The sequence below is a fragment of the Nomascus leucogenys genome, chromosome 13 (genome assembly GCF_006542625.1).
Source record: "Nomascus leucogenys isolate Asia chromosome 13, Asia_NLE_v1, whole genome shotgun sequence".
NCBI classification, from domain to species: domain Eukaryota; kingdom Metazoa; phylum Chordata; class Mammalia; order Primates; family Hylobatidae; genus Nomascus; species Nomascus leucogenys.
Window position 1 is genome coordinate 60,866,764 of NC_044393.1, and position 18,072 is coordinate 60,884,835.

The 18,072-nt window shown below is 38.1% G+C and overlaps 1 protein-coding gene and 1 long non-coding RNA gene across 4 annotated transcripts in view; one reads left to right on the forward strand and one right to left on the reverse strand.

The window, feature by feature from the left end:
* DOCK4 (dedicator of cytokinesis 4) overlaps positions 1-18,072 on the reverse strand; it is a 470,104-nt gene that overhangs the window by 78,048 nt on the left and 373,984 nt on the right. For all 3 annotated transcript variants that reach the window (XM_030826426.1, XM_030826424.1, XM_030826425.1), the window contains exons 27-30: positions 15,746-15,840; positions 5,295-5,370; positions 2,724-2,824; positions 2,244-2,302 (exon numbers count right to left, since the gene is read on the reverse strand). In XM_030826426.1, coding sequence (XP_030682286.1) covers positions 2,244-2,302; positions 2,724-2,824; positions 5,295-5,370; positions 15,746-15,840 — 331 coding nt within the window. The remainder of the gene's footprint in view (positions 1-2,243; positions 2,303-2,723; positions 2,825-5,294; positions 5,371-15,745; positions 15,841-18,072) is intronic.
* Positions 1,864-15,159, forward strand: LOC115837989. Its single transcript, XR_004033058.1, has 2 exons — positions 1,864-2,036; positions 12,764-15,159. It is a non-coding gene; the product is annotated as an uncharacterized LOC115837989 (long non-coding RNA).

Genomic DNA, 18,072 nt, shown 5'->3' on the forward strand with positions numbered 1-18,072 from the left:
GGAAGAGCCTTTTCTAACAGTCTTAGGATTGTGTTAGAGCTAAGTCTTTAGGGCTGTAACAACAAAGAAAGAGGATAAACTAAAGCAGTGCTTTTCAGTTTTTAGCCAAGTACATAAGAATCACCTGGAGAACTTGCTAAAACAGACTGCTGTGCCCCAATCCCAGAGATTGTGTTTCAGTAGGTCTAAGGTGGAGCGAGAGATTTTGCATTTCTTACAAGCTTCCAAGGATGCTGATGCTACAGTATAACAAAATACTGCATTATAGGTATTGATATGCTCCAGAAATTTTCCATATTCTCTAGGTCTCTGAGAAAAACAGAGAAGTAATTTAATATAAAAACCAGAGAGGCAGAAATAGTTTCATTTTAGAAGAAAGACAAAATAGAGGATAAAAGTTTATGAAGTATACAGTGACATGTTTAGGGAGATTACATGTGACAGCTTTATTTAGCAGCCCAAGGGTCATGGGCCTAAATGCATAGCAATTATGGTTTGGATACAGGTTTATGTGGAAATAACCATAGATGGCAATGCTGAGATGTATCTAGAACAGAAACTGGCCATGTTTTTTTAACATTCTTGTAACCCAACAGAATCTGTCCTGCTCTCATAATTTGAGCCCAGAAAAGAGCTTACACAACCACAAGTGCATTCAAACAGATTCAATGCAGCATTCTTTCAAAAACATCTTGCTAAATTAATGTCAAATGCAATATGGACACTACAAGGGCCTTGATCTTCTTTAGAAAAAACAAGGACACAAAGAATCAATGAAACCTGAAAACACTGAAGACTAAGAAGAGCAGTCTCCAAATAAGAAAACTACTTTTGAGCTGCAACTAAAGACAGACCATGATATCTTCTGGCTGGGCTTACATAGTTGAAGGTTGTTTTCAAGATGATAACTTTTTTTTTTTTGAGTCAGAGTCTCACTCTGTCACCCAGGCTGGAGTACAGTGGAGCAATCTTGGTTCACTGCAACCTCCACTTCCCAGGTTCAAGTGATTCTCCTGCCTCAGCCTCCCAAGTAGCTGAGACTACAGGTGCCCCCCACCACGCCTGGCTACTTTTTGTATTTTTAGTAAAGACAGCGTTTCACCATGGTGGCCAGGCTAGTCTCAAACTCCTGACCTCAAGTGATCTGCCTGCTCCAGGCTCCCGAAGTGCTAGGATTACAGGCATGAACCATTGCTCCCGGCTTCATTATATTTTTTTATTTTTTATTTTTTCTGAAATCACCAGCAAGCATTGAACACTGGGCTTAATTATATATACCAAGGCTCCCTCAAGTTGCTATGTATATTTGAGGAATATACATACTCTATTAAAAAAAATCACCCTGTAATGATCTTGGTCAAAAATTAGTCTGTTAACATGAGTGGAAGTAAAACAATAATGGTTCTATTTTCATTCACAGAAAATAAATCCTTCCATCTTCAAGTTGTGCTTGGCTAAGCCCAAGAGAAAAGATATTTTCAGGTCATTATATATTCAACTCAAATAAGTCAACCATTTTAATAAATCAAAGAGGAGCATTAAGATGCAGTAATAGTAAATGAATACTAAAAACCTGCATAGTTAACATACCAAATGAAATAAGTTATAAATCTCTAGAAAGGGACCCTATGCCAATGAATTTTAAAACAATTTGTTTTCCAAATATTGTTTTCTATGCAACCAGATCTGTACCATCAATTTTCTGGAATAATATACTCTATCTGCTATAACAGATTAACCAAATTGAATCCAACAGTTTCTTAGCAACTGCAGACGCTTTTAAAATCCTTTGGCTATACTCTTTATGACATAGGAAAATGGTTTCAAGTTTTTAAGAGTAGTGACGTTCAAGTCAACGTTTCATGAAGTTTAACCTAAATTTATTATGATTCATAGCTTCAACTCAGAGTTCTAGAAATTTTGAGTTGTTACAGTTCCAAATTCTGAAAGGTTGCCTCATCCCTGGAAATATGTGTAATGTTGGAGAAATGCTAGATTATAAAATTTATCGTTAGTTAATAATGAAATACACAAAGGTAAGGTGACTTTTCTTAGAGACCAATTTAAAGAATTTGTTGTAACCTTATTCAATGCCAAAGTGTCAATTACTTTCTATAGATGTTTATTGATTTAGACATTTGGTTTCAAATGGTGTCACTGGTAAATTGCCTTTCTTCGTTTGTACACTTCAAGGTACAGCGAGGAGCTGTATAGTAGATGTGGCTTCTCTTTTCCTCACTTACCTAGGTTTTGCCACATGCTGAAAATTTCACAACCCATTGTTACCCGCATGTCACCATACCTGAAATAGAACAAAAAACCAAACGTGATACAATGCCTCCAGAACAAAGAAGTATTTGTGTGTTTTTAGGATACAATCTATCATTCTGAATTAAAAGGCAAGGAGTTTTTAATTAAAGACGTTTAATATACATGTCACGATGCCTCTAAGTCAAATCCTCGTGTAAACCTTTTAGTAAAACAGATCTGTTTCATAATTTTTTGCATCTATAGAAATTTTGAATCCTGAAAGAGCCAGGTCAAAACAATGTGCAAACATGTTTGAAATATTAAAATGTCCAGAAAAGACTGCTTCTTGACCCCTTGGTCACCAGTTCTTCACTGTGTGATTTTCAGTTACGGGCATTCTGATTTATGAATCATTTGAACTAAATACTCTTTAAGAGGCAACATTTCTCACCTGATCATACATCGATACTTACTTTTCTAACACCTTTTTCTTCTTGGAAGGTGTGAACATCTCCAACTGCAGACACAACTGGTTTATAAAAATGACTGCAAGGTAAAAGTAGGAATCCCAGATCTAAAACAAGAACAAGATATTTCAATACTATGGTGCTACAAGCATATTGACAGGTGAAGTAACATAGTATTTTGGATTTGCTTCAAAAGTGGTTGAGGGTATAGTTGAAGTAAGACTGAGTTGATAATAGTTGAAGCTGGATATGGGTACATCATGGGGGTTCATTATACTATTCTCTCTACTTGTACATATGCTTAAAATTTTCTAAAACAAAGAAGTAATTAAATAAATAAGTACTATTATCATCTAGGTGTATATTGCTCCAAATCTGTATTCCAGGTTTCACGAGCTTTTTGGTATATGCTAAAAGATAGATGTGTGGTTTCTCTTGTAATATGTCTGAGTATCTCCAAGAGAATGAGGTATAAGATGGATTTCTTTATTCCTGTGTGAGTTCATTTTTGGAACTCCTTCTAACGTAGAACTTGTAAAAAATGCATACACTTCTTCAGATATGCTAATTGCTTTAAATTCAGACATTATATAAAAATTCCCTGCCCAGGCAAATTTTTTAAGTTTTCTTATACCAAAAAACAGAATCAGAAAGAGATCTGAATAAAGTTCCCTGAAATAAACTTAGCAAAAAAATTAAAATAAAATAAAGGACATAATGGAAGGAACACACTTCTCCACTGACACCATGTAAAATTAAAGACAAATAACAAACCAGGAGACATATGACACAAAATCAGTATCTGTTATACATAAATAGCTCTTGCAAATAAAAAAGAATATAATAAAACCCTAAGTAAAATAATGAATAAAAGTCAAGAACGGTCCAGGTGCGGTGGCTCATGCCTGTAATCCCAGCACTTTGGGAGGCCGAGGCGGGTGGATCACAAGGTCAGGAGTTGGAGACCAGCCTGGCCAATATGGTGAAACCCCGTCTATACAAAGAATACAAAAATTAGCCGGGCGTGGTGGTGCGCTCCTGTAGTCCCAGCTATTCAGTAGGCTGAGGGAGAAGAATTGCTTCAACCTGGGAGGCGGAGGTTGCAGTGAGCCGAGATCGCGCCACTGCACTCCAGACTGGGCGACAGAGGGAGATTCTGTCTCAAAAAAAAAAAGAAAAAAAAAGTCAAGAACAGACAATTCACAAAAATACGAATTTTGATCAATAACTAGTAACTAGCCAATAAGTAATAGTGAGAAATGTAAATTAAAGCAAACAGGATTTTTCTCTTTATCTGTCAGAAAAAAAATCTCTTCTAATGTTGGTGTAGCTGCAGGAAAAGAGGCAATCAAATGTAATTGGTATAACCTTTCACTCAACAATTCCACTAATAAATATTTATCCAAAGAAACAATTAAGGGCCAGGCGTGGTGACTCATGCCTGTAATCCCAGCTCTTTGGGAGGCTGAGGTAGGCAGATTACCTGAGGTCAGGAGTTCAAGGCCAGCCTGGCAAACGTGGCAAAACCCCATACTACTATTAAAAATTAAAAAAAAAAAATTAGCCGGGCATGGTGGTGTGTGTCTGTAATCCCAGCTATTCTAGAGGCTGAGGCAAGAGAATCGCTTGAACTGGGAGGCGGAGGTGGCAGTGAGCCGAGATCGCACCACTGCATTCCAGCCTGGGCAACAGAGCAGGACTCTGTCTCAAAAACAAAACAAAACAAAACCAGAAACAAAAAAAGAACCAAAGAAATAATTAGGGATATATGCCAAGTTTTATTTTATAAGAATGTACATAAAATGAGTAATTTATAAGAAATAAATATGAAATTTTGATATACTATAAGCTATGATATAGACAAATTTTATGTAACTATTAAAATTCCTTTTTTATTGTATTTGTGCTTTTTTGTATTTTCTTATTATCCAATAAGGAAATTTTATAAAAATGTTTAATATGAAATATGTTATTCAAAACAGAGTAAGAACAAAGATGCCCAAAACAAAGAACCACCATTGAGGAAGAAAGCCAAGATAGGCACTGCTCATCTTCGTTTGCTGTTTATCACTTGCTGTTTGAAAAATAGTATATCAAGAATCTGTAGGCACCCAAGCATATCACATTATATCATAGATATACAGAGGGTTCTGCCTTAAAGAACCTTACCAATGTTTCATTTTTTTCTTTTCATTAATTCATTCTAAAAAATGAGAAGACAAAGAAATAAGAAACTAAAGGGTTTACTTTGTAAATGTTTTCTTCATATAAACTCCATTTCTAAAAAGTAAAAAACACTATGTTCTGAGTCTCCTTTGTCATAAACAGGGATCATACAGAAAAGAGCAAGAATTAAAATGTACAGTAACAATAAAAAACCATCTCCTTTTAAGCGCTATGATTTCCCAGGTTGATAAGCATTATTACAGCCTTCATCTGTTCACAAATATAATGAAAACTGTTCTAATATTACTCATAGTTAAAACTAATATGGCCCAAGAAAATGTTAGGTAATTTCCTATAATACAATGTGATTCTTTTAACCCAAGCAGGAGAGTCATATAAATGAATGCTTACCTTATAATCAAAGTTTTCATTTAAGAAGTTCTTACGAAGTGCATCTGAGAGGTACAGAACTGTTGTAATAATAACACTAGTGATAAAAAAAAAGACAAGATGAAAACTTCATATTAGTGAAAATCATTTGGTATACAAGAATAAAAACCTACTAAGATAAAATAAAACCTTCTTCAGCAAGCATCTGGAGCAATATTAAATAATTCATATTTGAAACAAAAAAGAGACGACAGGTCAATAAAAGCGGAAGAAATCTATCACTGAAGTCAGGACCTTTGTAAACTGATACACGAAAGATCTATGAATTCATATGACTCAGACAGAAATACATTATTGCCTTGATGTTTTGTAATGTTTTCTGTTAATTTCCAAACAAAGCAAAATGATTTACTACAAACATAACATTTCATATTTTTCTGTTTTTCAGACAGGGTCTTGCTCTGTTGTCCAGGCTGGAGTGCAGTGGCATGATCATAGCCTACTGCAGCCTCAAACTCCTGGGCTCAAGTGATCCTCCTGCCTCAGCCTCCCAAGTAGCTGGGTCTACAGGTGCATGCTGCTGTGTCCAGCCAAATGGTTTTTCAGTTTTTTGAGACAGGGTCTCACTCTGTTGACCAGGCTGGTTTTGAACTCCTGACCTCAAGCTATCCTCCTGTCTGGGCCTCCCCAAGTGCTAGGATTACAGGCAACATTCCATATTTGATTATCATAAAAGAAAGCCATGCTTTTTAAAATACAGACGAAGAAATGGAGCCCAAAGACAAAATGGATAGGAAAAAACAATAGAATACATTGAGCATTTATTAGCCTTCTCTCTGTTCTCCCCTGTTTAAGGTATTAGAGGGCGTGCAAGAGCTATAGAAGGCAGACTCCCTCTTTAAGGGTGACAAGACTGCCACTAAAGAAACAATTCCAGACTGTGAAATTGTCTATAACCCAGTACTAAGCTGTGTGAAACCAACAGTGTTACAGACATTCAGAGAAAGGGTCATCTCCAGGGCAGGAGAAATCAGGAAAAGCCTGACCAATACAGCCACAGGTAGCTCGCTGGGGAGATTTTAAAAAGAAGGATTTGGTCAGCATTCTTGGTTAGTTCTAGAGCTCTGCAATTTGTTCAAAATCTGCTAATTTTTATAACCAGGAGATAAATATTTAAAGTTGAACGTATTTCCAATTGGTTCACTTAATGTTTAACACAGCATTATACTAAAGCAAGATAAGGCACCCCCTGAGCTACTATAGACTGAGGACCAATATATAAATTGTCGATATTTAAAATTTCTTTGACCTTTTCTGAGATGCATGTGTAATGAGTGTGCGATATGATAAAGCCTCAGTTCTCTTCATGGGATTTGGAATTGGAGGATGTATTTATGTCACCCTAGGTAAAATGAAAAAACAAAAGAAAACAAAATACACTATCAACTTCATACCTTGGTTATCTTGCTAATATAGATTATATTTACTAATTAGAAAAATATAGACTTTGAAAGACATAAATATTCATTATTGTTATCTGCTAGGAAACTCACTATTATAGCTTTCTTGTGGGGTAGGGAAACATTAATAAGGGTAGGTTGATGGTTGAATGTGGAAGTTCAAGGTAATGAAAATGAAACAAGACAACCACGATTTCATGGGCATTCGCTCTACCATGAACAGGCACAGTTACATGCGTGTGCATTTTATATATGTCATATGCACCTTTCAGTGAATCTTACTATTAAATTTAAGTATAATAAAAACCTATGAGATGGAGAAGTCTTGTGGTTTCTTCAGTCCCCTAAATGGCAGATACCATCAGTGAAAGTCATATCAAAGAGATATATCACCCGCAAATGATGGTATAATGTGGCAATTTCCCATAGACACTGGAAAAATCAATGATAATTGAAGACATCATTACTGTTCCAAAGTATTTTTCTCAAGTTTTACTATATGAAACTGAAGCTGAATCATCAGAAAATGAAAGGCTATCAGGCAAGGAAGTTGTTCTTGCCTAGCATCTAGTAAGATCATTGGACTTCTAAGTTTAAAGAAGAAAAATCGGTATCCTTAACATGTGGTTATAAGCACACACTTTCTGCTTTGATGTTCGATGGAGAAATACACAGTCCCACTACACCTGGGGTTTACATTAAAAATCACCTTGTGGCCCACAGTTTCAGCTTAGATTGATGTTCAGACACAATATCTCTGGTGTTAGTGAAATGTGACATATCTGGAATTTAGACTATCAGGCCAAATGTCACAGAAAGGAGCTAACAGACTCCATCTTCCAAGAGAGAGAGAAGTTATTCCATGGTAGATTACCAAATTGTTATTTACATGGTGGATCCCAAACACACAAAATATATTTGTGGCTTTTTGAGGTACAGTTGCTGGTAAACAACATGGAACCTCTGTGGCCTTACTATGGAACAGTGGCTCTCAACCTGCCCCGGGCCCTAGAATCACCTGGGAGCTTTTAAAATACGATGTCTGGGTCACATCGCCAGAGACTACCGATTGGTCTGGGCTACAATCAGAACATCAAGATTGGCAAAGCTCCCAAGTGATTCTTACGGTGTACCCAGAGCTGGGAACCACTGCTCTACCTTAGATCAGTACTTCTCAAACTTTAACAGGTACCTGGTGATCTAGTTAAAGTGCAGATGATCCAGCAACCCTGGAGTGGGACTGGAGATACTACATTTCTAACAAGCTCCAGTGGATGCTAAAGCTGTTGGTTTGCAACCACCCATTGAAGAGCAAGGCTCTGGGGTGGCCAGAGTCAGAAATAGTCCCACAAATTCTGCTTCATCATTCTCCTGACTCCTGGAATATTAGGATGATTCATATGGGGCTTGCAGTTCTTATTTCTAGGTTGAACACTTCACCCTCTCATCAGGGCTGCCTTACCATTAGGCAGAAAGAGGCACAGGGCATAGGGCCTGTGAGCCTTTCAGGGACTTCCGAAAACATTGAGACCTGAAAGAATGTTATGCAACCAAATCGAAACTGCAAAAAGTAAAAATAATGAATAATTACACAGAAAGGGACATGATGACTTTCATTAACTGTCCAATTTTAATATTTATGCAATTTTAAAATTATAGATTATTTTATAATTTTACAATTCCTAAATATAGTACACATGAATGCTGAGAAATCACAGCCAATCAAAATTAAATTATTTTACTTGATAAGCCAATAATTAAGAAGCAAATATAAAAAATACTTTTAATTTTTTTCTTCAGCAAAATTGTATCTAATGTGGCATGTGGGTCTATTTAGTGTTTGACAGGATGAGGAGTAGGGCCTCCAAAAATATGACTGCTCAAGGCTAGAAAGATCTTAAAAGGACTATTCAAATGCTTTAATTTCATACCTATAACATTCAGCCCAAGCCACCAAGGCAGTTCCCAGAGCTTTCTATGGGAAAGACATCACTGACATCATTTCCTAATACACAGGTCTCTAAGCCAGCCAGAGGCATTTATACATTATTGCTCCTTCATTTTAGTGGATACCTGTGGTGTTTAGGGATCTTTCTTTACTTGTTTCAATTTATCCAAAACCATGTGGCTTCTCTGGTTTCATTCTTTTACTCATGACTCAGTGTTTGAATATGGGGATATTGCAAATCTCAGTGCTCCAACTCAATAGTCAAAAAAGATTTTCAATATGCTACCACAAACAGCCAAATTACTGATTTATTTATTTATTTCCTTCCTTCCTTCCCCTCTCCCATCCCCTCCCCTCCCCTCCTTTTTCTCTCTCTCTCTTCTTTCTTTCTTTCTGACGGAATCTCCCTGTCACCCAGGCTGGAGTGCAGTGGTGTGATCTCTGCTCACTGCAACCTCTGCCTCCAACGTTCAAGCAATTCTCTTGTCTCAGCCTCCCAAGTAGTTGGCATTACAGGTGCCCGCCACCGTGCCAGGCTAATTTTTGTATTTTTAGTTGAGATGGGGTTTTGCCATGTTGGCCAGGCTGGTCTCGAACTCCTGACCTCAAGTGATCTGCCCACCTCGGCCCCACCGTGCATGGCCCAAATTACTGATTACTGCCACAGCAAGGCATGCACTAGGATCATTTTTGACAATCCTAATCTACAGGCACAGCATGATAAAATTTATGTACAAAAGAAAAACTGGTGTACAGGAAATCAAAGTTATTGCTTTATGGTTTTCCAGTTGCCACCTCATTTTGGGCTTAAGAAATAACTTCAAGCAACCCTATTTCTCCCTCTCACTCTCACCCAGGAAAGCTTATCTCCCATAATTTTTTTTTAATTACTCTAATTAGATAATCTGCTCAAACACAAGCCTGTCTCCAAAAATCATACATGGACTGAGAGAAATACCTTTGTGGATAAACTGGGTCTCGACAATATTGATGTTTATACAATGAAAAACTAAGGACATCTAAACCTAGAGTCCAACAATTTCCCTATAACCTGGTGGATTAATTGGGGCAGTAAAAAATCAACACAAAGACATTAGGGGAGATGAAATTCCTGGATAACCAATGTGGGAATGCATCTAAACTAGTGGTTCTCAAACTTCAGCATGCATGAGACTCACCCAAAGGATGCTTAAGACTTCAGGGTCTTACCACTACCTATGGCTTGGGAGGTTTGCAACCAGGCCCAACCACGTGATTCTGATGCATGTGATCATCCTTCTTATTTTGAGGATTGGTGTTACACATGGAAGAGAAGACAAGGAAGGGCTGGAACTTAGAGAGCAATGACATCTGGGAATTTGGCCTTTTTTACCACTGCATCCACAGGGGCAGAGACTAGTAAGTGTGTGTTAAATGACTGTGACCTCATTAATACATTTGAGTCTATGCTTTGTTATACTTGTTTGCCATATTACATGACTCTAAAATGTGAAGCTTATACAACTTTTAATTTTATTTATTTATTTATTTTTAGCTATTTTGAACAGACTGAAATCAGACAGGCAAAGCTGATCCAAGTGGAGGGCACAGAATCAGCTAAAGCAGGGAAGCAGAGAAAGGAGTGATTTTGCTTTCAGTCAATGGGGCACGCAGTGTGGATGAAACAAAAAGAATGGGAAAGGATTTACATGGAGTGACTCTGAAAACTCTTTTGACCAGTACTCCACTGGGCAGTACTGGTAGAAAATGACTCATATGGCAACAGCCTCTGTTTTGACCTTTTAGGCTTAAACCCTAAGAAAGCCTTTCCTTCATGCATTCATTCTCTCTACCAACTCCTCACAACTCACCTGGAGGAGACAGATTGTGCAAGCAATTCTTTTGTCATTATTTGCTGTAACTATTCAAGTTTGGCATATTCAGCATAGTAATATATATAGTAATATATAGTTTTGATAAAAAATAAGTATCCATTCTCTCCCTGAACAGTAAAAGCCTTTAAGGATAACTACACTTAATTTAAAAAGCCAAAATCAAAATAATAATAGCTGTGTCAATGGATGCTCAGCAGATTAGCTACTCTACCACTCAAGTTTTCAGGGTCAGTGGCGCATATTTCGCCTTCCTTCCTGTTATTATGGATAAACTGTCAATGCTCTTAGCTTTCTTTGTGTACACTAAATCAATGCTGCTCTAAGTGTGGGAAGCTTCCTTCCTTGAGAAAGTCTTACCACAAAAAACAATGTCAGTTTAATTAAACTGCATGCTTACACTGATGATTTATTTTTACGTGCAAGCTTGTCATGGACAGGTAGCAGTTAGTTCTTGGGCTGGCATACGTAGCAACCTTGCATGAAATCCTATCCCTGCTTGCCCAAGGACATTGCTCTTTTAATTATCCCTGTTTTCTTTAGCACCAATATTTCTGTCTTTTACTAACAGGGCCATTCCTATTGGTAAATCAACATGCTGTAATATCCCATATTCTAAAACGAACCCCAGTTCTCACATCTCCTTCCAGATACAGCCCTGTTCCTATGCTCCCTTTGATAGCAAAACTCTTCCTGTAATTACTATTTTCAGTTTCTCAACTCCTATTCACTCTAATTAGGTTTTCCTTTTCACCACTCCACTGAAACAACACTTGTCATGGTCACCAATATCTACTGCACTGCCAAATCCCGGGACCAATTGTCTGTCCACATCACCACCAACCTCCCAGCAGCTCTAGATACTGCTTCCTTCTTGAAATGCTTTCTTCACAGGATACTGTACTCTGCTGGTTCTCATCTTACATCATAGGCTGCTCTTTTTCAGTCTTCTTCACTGGATACCTCTCCACTTCCTGACCTTTAAAATGTGGCATGCCCCAGGGCTCAGTCCTGCCTTTTTCTCTTTTCAGTCTGTACTTTCTTCCTCAATGCTCTTGTTCAGTTCCAAGGCTTCAAATCCTAACCATACGCTGAGGAGCCCAAACGTACATGTCCAGCCCCAACATCATCCCTGAGCTCCATGCAAGCATGTCTAGCTTTCCCTTCTACATCTCCACTTGGATATCTAGTACACCTCAAACTTATGTTCAACATGGAATTCTTCACTTCTCTCATCCCCAATGCCACTCCTCTCTCCATTTTTTCCACCTAGGTGAATGGCACCACAATTCATCCTTTTACTTAGGCCAAACACCTTCCATTACTTTTCTTCTCTCCCACCCACACCCAGTCACTTGCAAGTCTTGTCATCCTTATTTCCAAAACCAATCTTCTCACTACCTTCATTGCTATCTGCCCGTCCAAGCCATCATCAACGTCTCTTACCTGCATGGCTGCAGTAAGCTCCTAACTGGTTCTCCCTGGTTTCTCTTTGGTCTCTCCACATATCAATATCTGGGCTGTGTTCCTCCACCAACCTCATCTTTACTGGTTCCTTCCCTCCCCACGTTTCAGCCACACTAACAGTCTTTCAGTTCCTTGAGTGTGCCACATTTACTCTGGCCATAGGGCCTTTGTAGATGCTACCTACTGATAGAATCATTATTCCTTTGCTGTTTGTTACCCCCTGCTTAGCTTTCAGTTCAAGCTTCACTCCTTCATGAAGGACCCCTCCTATTCTAGTCCAGAACAATGTTCACTTCATAACACCCTCATATCACTGTGCTCTTTGTCTTTATAGTACTTATTTTACACATTAGGCACTGGAAAATACTGGCTGAATAAATGGGTCAGTAAATGAATGGACAACCTGTCTAAGAAACTTTGATTTAACAAATCGCTTTTTGGCTAGGTAGATCTCATTTGAAATCCAAGTTGGTTAATGCATGATATGTTTGAGGCCAACATGCACACAAGATAACCAAAATAAAGACCTGAAATTTCAACTGAAGAGAGAGGCAGTTTTTACCTTCCTCAGTAAGCAAGTGTGTTATAAGATTTTTCTTCTTGAAAATATGTATAAAGCTGTGACTTTATTTTTGTACTTTATTTCACAATGTGTATGGGAAGGGGGTGGAGAGAAGCTTGTCTCAGAGTGTCCTGTATTTTTGGTACTTAATTTTCATCTTCCTTATGTTCCTTCTTTCTTAGATTGAGCAGTTGTTCTCATCAGAAACATCTACCAGGAACTTACAGGGGGTCATGAGATAGCTCTGCAGCAAGCAAGAAAGATAAGAAATGCTTCTTGCCCTGGCAGAATTATGAGCAGGCACACTTGCTATGTTATATAATATTAGGCATGCAGGTAGAAAAAAACAAAGAACCATACAAATCACCAGGTGTCTGGTCACAAACTCTAGCAGAGCTTCGCACAAGGCAGGCAAGCTACAAGATTTGGAACAACACAGCTTATAGATGAAAGTTAAAGGCATTTAATTTACTTGAAAACACAGGAAGCAAGGACCAACACATAAAAGAACATTCATTTTGAGGGATGAGCAATTCAACTGAGTTCAAGGGTAGGGCAATGGTGACTTCTCAGCCACCTGCTATCAATTTGACATGCATTAAGCACACGACTGGGTTAATAAAAGTGGGAGTTTGGGTTAAAATGCCCCTTTGAGAGGCCCTGATCAAATGTTTGTCTAAGAAAGTTGAACCATGGAAGAAAAGGTGGTCAACTTCAGAGACGTAGATGTAACTCCTGCAACGTGCTTCAACATGGTTTAGCCAAGTGGAAACTTTTTCTTCCTAGTGTATGCTCTTTAACATATTTAAGATGTCCTTAACGTCTTTCAGAAATCTACTTTTCTATCAATATTATATGGGTTAATATTTTTCATAGATAAAGCACAAATAGTAGAGGGGTAATTTTCAGACTATGCTGCATTTATGAAGCAAAGCAAACCTCATCTGCTTTCACGACTCGAATGGAGGAGAATGGTTAGAGACTATTAAAAGAGGAGAGGAGAGGAAAGAAGAGGCAAGAGCAAGAACATACAGCAGACTGGCTGCTCCAACTGGGCAGTGGTCTCTCTAGTTCCTGGAGTCCTGTCCGTGAATGAGGTTGGACTTGCAGCCACCAGCCATTGCCAGTGGAGAGGCAGCGCCAGACTCCTACCAGCACTCACATGGGTGGCAATGGAATGAAGTCACCACACGTAGCAAAGGGTGATGGCACACTTCTTGGGTTTGCTATGGGAGTAACCTTCTGTTTAAATTTATTACACAGAGCTCATCTCTAACAAAATCATCTTCCTATTTGGTTAACACTGTAAATGAAAATTCTGAACAGTGTGTGTTTACTCAAAGGTAGAATCCATACTCTCAGACTGCTATCCATTTGTGTGACCATAAAGTCTTTAAAACTGGAGTAATGACGGGGCAGAGAGAGGCAGTATTTAATATCAAAAAGCCACATGGTTGTCACAATTTTAGGCAAGCTTAAGCAGAAATTGTATATGTAAGGAATAAAATGTCAATGTTACTTTCAGTTTGAATTTCTACCACTGAAATTTTAATTCAATCCAAAATATTCCTCTGCACATGAGTCAGGCAGAATGACCAAATGTTGATGCTACGTGATGATGATGTCCATAGCCTGGACCTCTTCCCATCTGGCTCCTTGGATTACCTCACAGCCCTTCCCAGGTACCCAGAATGTTTGCTCGTTGGTTATAAGGCCAGATGCATGAGCAAAAACTCCCACCTAAATCTGTAGCATGCGGACATCCAAATGAATAGACATTTGATTCTACTCACAGATATCAAACTAAATATGTTAAATTCTAGAGAGCTATTTCAACAGTCTCAATTAATTTTCAAAATGGAAAAGCTGCTTCTGTACTTATGTAAAATATAATATGCTATGTTATACTATTTGTTACTTCACAAAGTTTTTAACACATCATTTTAACACCTCCAAGTCTATAAATGTATACTGCAGCAGAAGCCATATTGAGCATATATAATCAAAATCGAATCCTATATTCCTGCAGCTCTCACCACCATCAAAGCTTGCCATCTGGAGAAAACACAGGGCGACCGTGGCCTATGGATAGATGCTTAGAGAATCCAACCTTCATCCTGAGCATGAGGGTGTTGGCGTTCGGAAAAGGGGAAGAAGGGGAAGCAGGCAAATGTGGGCTTGGAGAGTGAGAATGCTAATGAAATAGGGTAAATAACAAGCTTGGAAGTGAAGACCAGGCCAGTTTCCTAGAGCACTTTTCCATTCTGTATCCTGAGACTATGGAGACAGGAAGTGGAGAGAGCAGATAAATCCACGACACTGTACTCTCCGGGATCAGCTCCTGCCATTCCGACTGCCCTAATATCCTTTCCTGCCTCCTCTCTCTTCTAGTATTGCTCTCAGATCATGCTGGATATGCTTAATATAAACTGAATTTATAATCTTCTAGAGAATCCAATATCGGCTTTATGTCAATAACCTCCCAAATGCCTGTATTTGGTTCTGAAGTTTCCTCGGGGCAGTATTTTCAGCTCTCTATTGGCCATACCACTTGGATAAACAAAAGAACTTCAATCTCTATGTGTCCAACTCAAGGGTCATGTCTTATTCCCAGTGTTGAGCAGATGCTTCATGTATGTATTTTGTTAAGAAGAATTAAGAAACATCAGAAATGATTCAAATTTCTAGTAACAGAGAATTGGTTAAATAAACCATGGTATGGTCATTCCATGGAATATTATTCGGCTGTAAAGGAAAATACATAAAAGAATGAAAGGCTTTCTATCTATTAATTTGGAAAGATTGCCAGGATTTCTAAGAGCGTTATACAGAACAGTGTGTATATTACATTACCTGCTGGTCTCTGTATAAAGGAACACTAGGAGGACATGTAAGAAACAAATACAAGTGGTTATACAGCCTAGGGGTAGAGGGTCAATGGGAACAGAACTTCTCAATGCATATGCTATTATGTTGTTTGATTTTCAAATGTTAATATATACAAAGGAAACAGTAATTCAAAACAAGTGGTAATATTTTTTTAAAGGCTTAATTCAGAGGCAAAAAAACCCCTGCAAACTTGAGATCAAATGAACAAGATTATTTTGTACTCTCTTCTTCCTCTATACATTGAGCTGCAATTATCATCAACTTAAATGTCTTACTTGTTAGCAACCAAGCGCATAACAGTCCAGTCCTTTGGAAACATCTCTGGGCGTATCAATATTCGGAACACAGTAAATATCTGCAGCAGGAAATCCTTGGATAAGGAGAAAATAGATCATTTTATTGGTTTATTGTAACTGTCAACATACATATGCACATACACAGGCAGTACTGTTGTACTGTTACCATTTCCAAAGCAATTATAGAGAAGGGAGCCATAATTTAATAGTTTGCCCGAGGGAAGGAGTCATGACCCTTCCCATTCTCAGCACTCAAACCCACCCAAATGTTTTCTTTTCTTTCTTGGGCACAGTGAAAATGAGTTTTTATTTCTCTCCACAAGTTCTAACAATTTAGGGTTTTGAAAATAAAGTGGAAAACTTGTAACAGAAGATTAACAGGGAAATACATTCCCTTTCTTCTATTATAGCGTCTTAAACGTCAGAACTTTTCAATGCAGGAGAACAATGAACAGTCCTGGCTCAGCTCTGCTTTCCTTTAAGTGGGTGTCAAATTTTAGAAAGTTATGCTCATCAAAAAGCATCTCACATAAAAACCTATTTTTCTTACAGGGCATTCTTGAGATGCAGTATTAATGGAATGTATGCAGGTTTATAGAACTTGAGTGAATTTTCCAGAGTGTGCTGTGCAGAATACATTCAAATGAGGATATGCGCTAAGTCCAGCCCAGTGAGGAGTGCTTAGTAGTTATGAGATTATCAATATATTCCTCACAAAGATGCCATGCGAGATGGTAGTAGTATTTACTGAGATGTTATCTTTAAATTGATCACCTCAAAACACTCCTGACAAGAAGCTATCATCAGACATGGAAATATTTTTTATTATTATTTCTAAGACGGAGTCTTGCTCTGTCACCAGGCTAGAGTGCAGTGGCGTGATCTCGGCTCACTGCAACCTCCACCTCTCGGGTTCAAGCCATTCTCCTGCCTCAGCCTCCCGAGTAGCTGGGACTACAGGCACCTGCCACCAAGCCCAGCTAATTTTTTCTATTTTTAGTAGAGACGGGGTTTCACCCTGTTGCCCAGGCTGGTCTTGAACTCCTGACCTCAGGTGATCTGCCCTCCTCGGCCTCCCAAAGTGCTGGGATTATAGGCATGAGCCACGGTGCCTGGCCGGCATATTGCTTCCTTAAACATTACAAGATATAGGGTCAAATGCGCTACAGCATACAATACTTAAAGTGGAATAAAGGAGATAATGTACCACGCACAATGAACGAAATGAGCTTTCCCTACTCAAAAAGGGATTAGCTCAATCTAGCTTTGATTTAGATTTATTAACTAGAAAACTTAAAGAGCTTTCTGTAACCTAAGTGATTCTAGGCAAATATATTTCTCTAACAATCTGATTGAAGGTAACGATATGGTGTTGCTTCAAAATAAAAAGCAACCCCAAACACAAGAGTTTTATTTATCAAATACAATGACACATTACGTTAAACATGTAAGCTGCTTGAATGTAAGATTATGGTTGTCACTCATGTCAACAGAAGACAGAAAAAATCTAAAAACTAAAAACCATGTGGTAGCTTTATTTTCTTTTTATATACGCTAACAACTTCAATCAAGCCCATAAATATTTTGACAAGAACTTATTTTAGCTTCTTTGGCATCAACACACATATGTTGATACGTAGTATGCGCCAGGTGGAAACATGCCCACTAGGTCATCCATCTTTAAATGGCTAGATAGATCCGGTCCATGTCTCCAGAATCACTGGAAGCAGAGTTTCCCAAATGTATTTCACTGTAGGTCAGATAATTTTGGGAAACACTTCACATTCTAGCTCTCTCTTGGGAGAGTAGGTCATTAGCTTACTAAAACTGTGAGAAGCCCTTTCTAATGCATTTCTGAAACTTATTTTAATGGTTTCTCAGTTGATTCTTTTGAGTTACTCAGACATATATATATATATATATAATATAATATATATATATCTATATAATATAATATAATATATATCTATATAATATAATATATATATATTATATAATATATAATCCCTGCAAAAATGGCTTGTGCATTTATCTTTGAAAGAGTTATACCCCACTTCAGTTTCCTATCTTGGTGCATTTGCTTAGATAGATATGAAAGTCATGAGAGTGGGGATTCTTTGGCTTTATGGTCTATAATTAGTTAGGAATAGTATAAACGAATTCTAACATGCTGAAGTTTTATCTTCTTGCCTCAAAAGTTGTAAGAGAATTGGAAACTGGAGGCAGCACTCTTAGTGGTAGTGGTGGTGTGTATGTATGTGTGTATGTGGTGTGTGGGGTGGGGGACTGTGCTGTCAGTTGCAAGG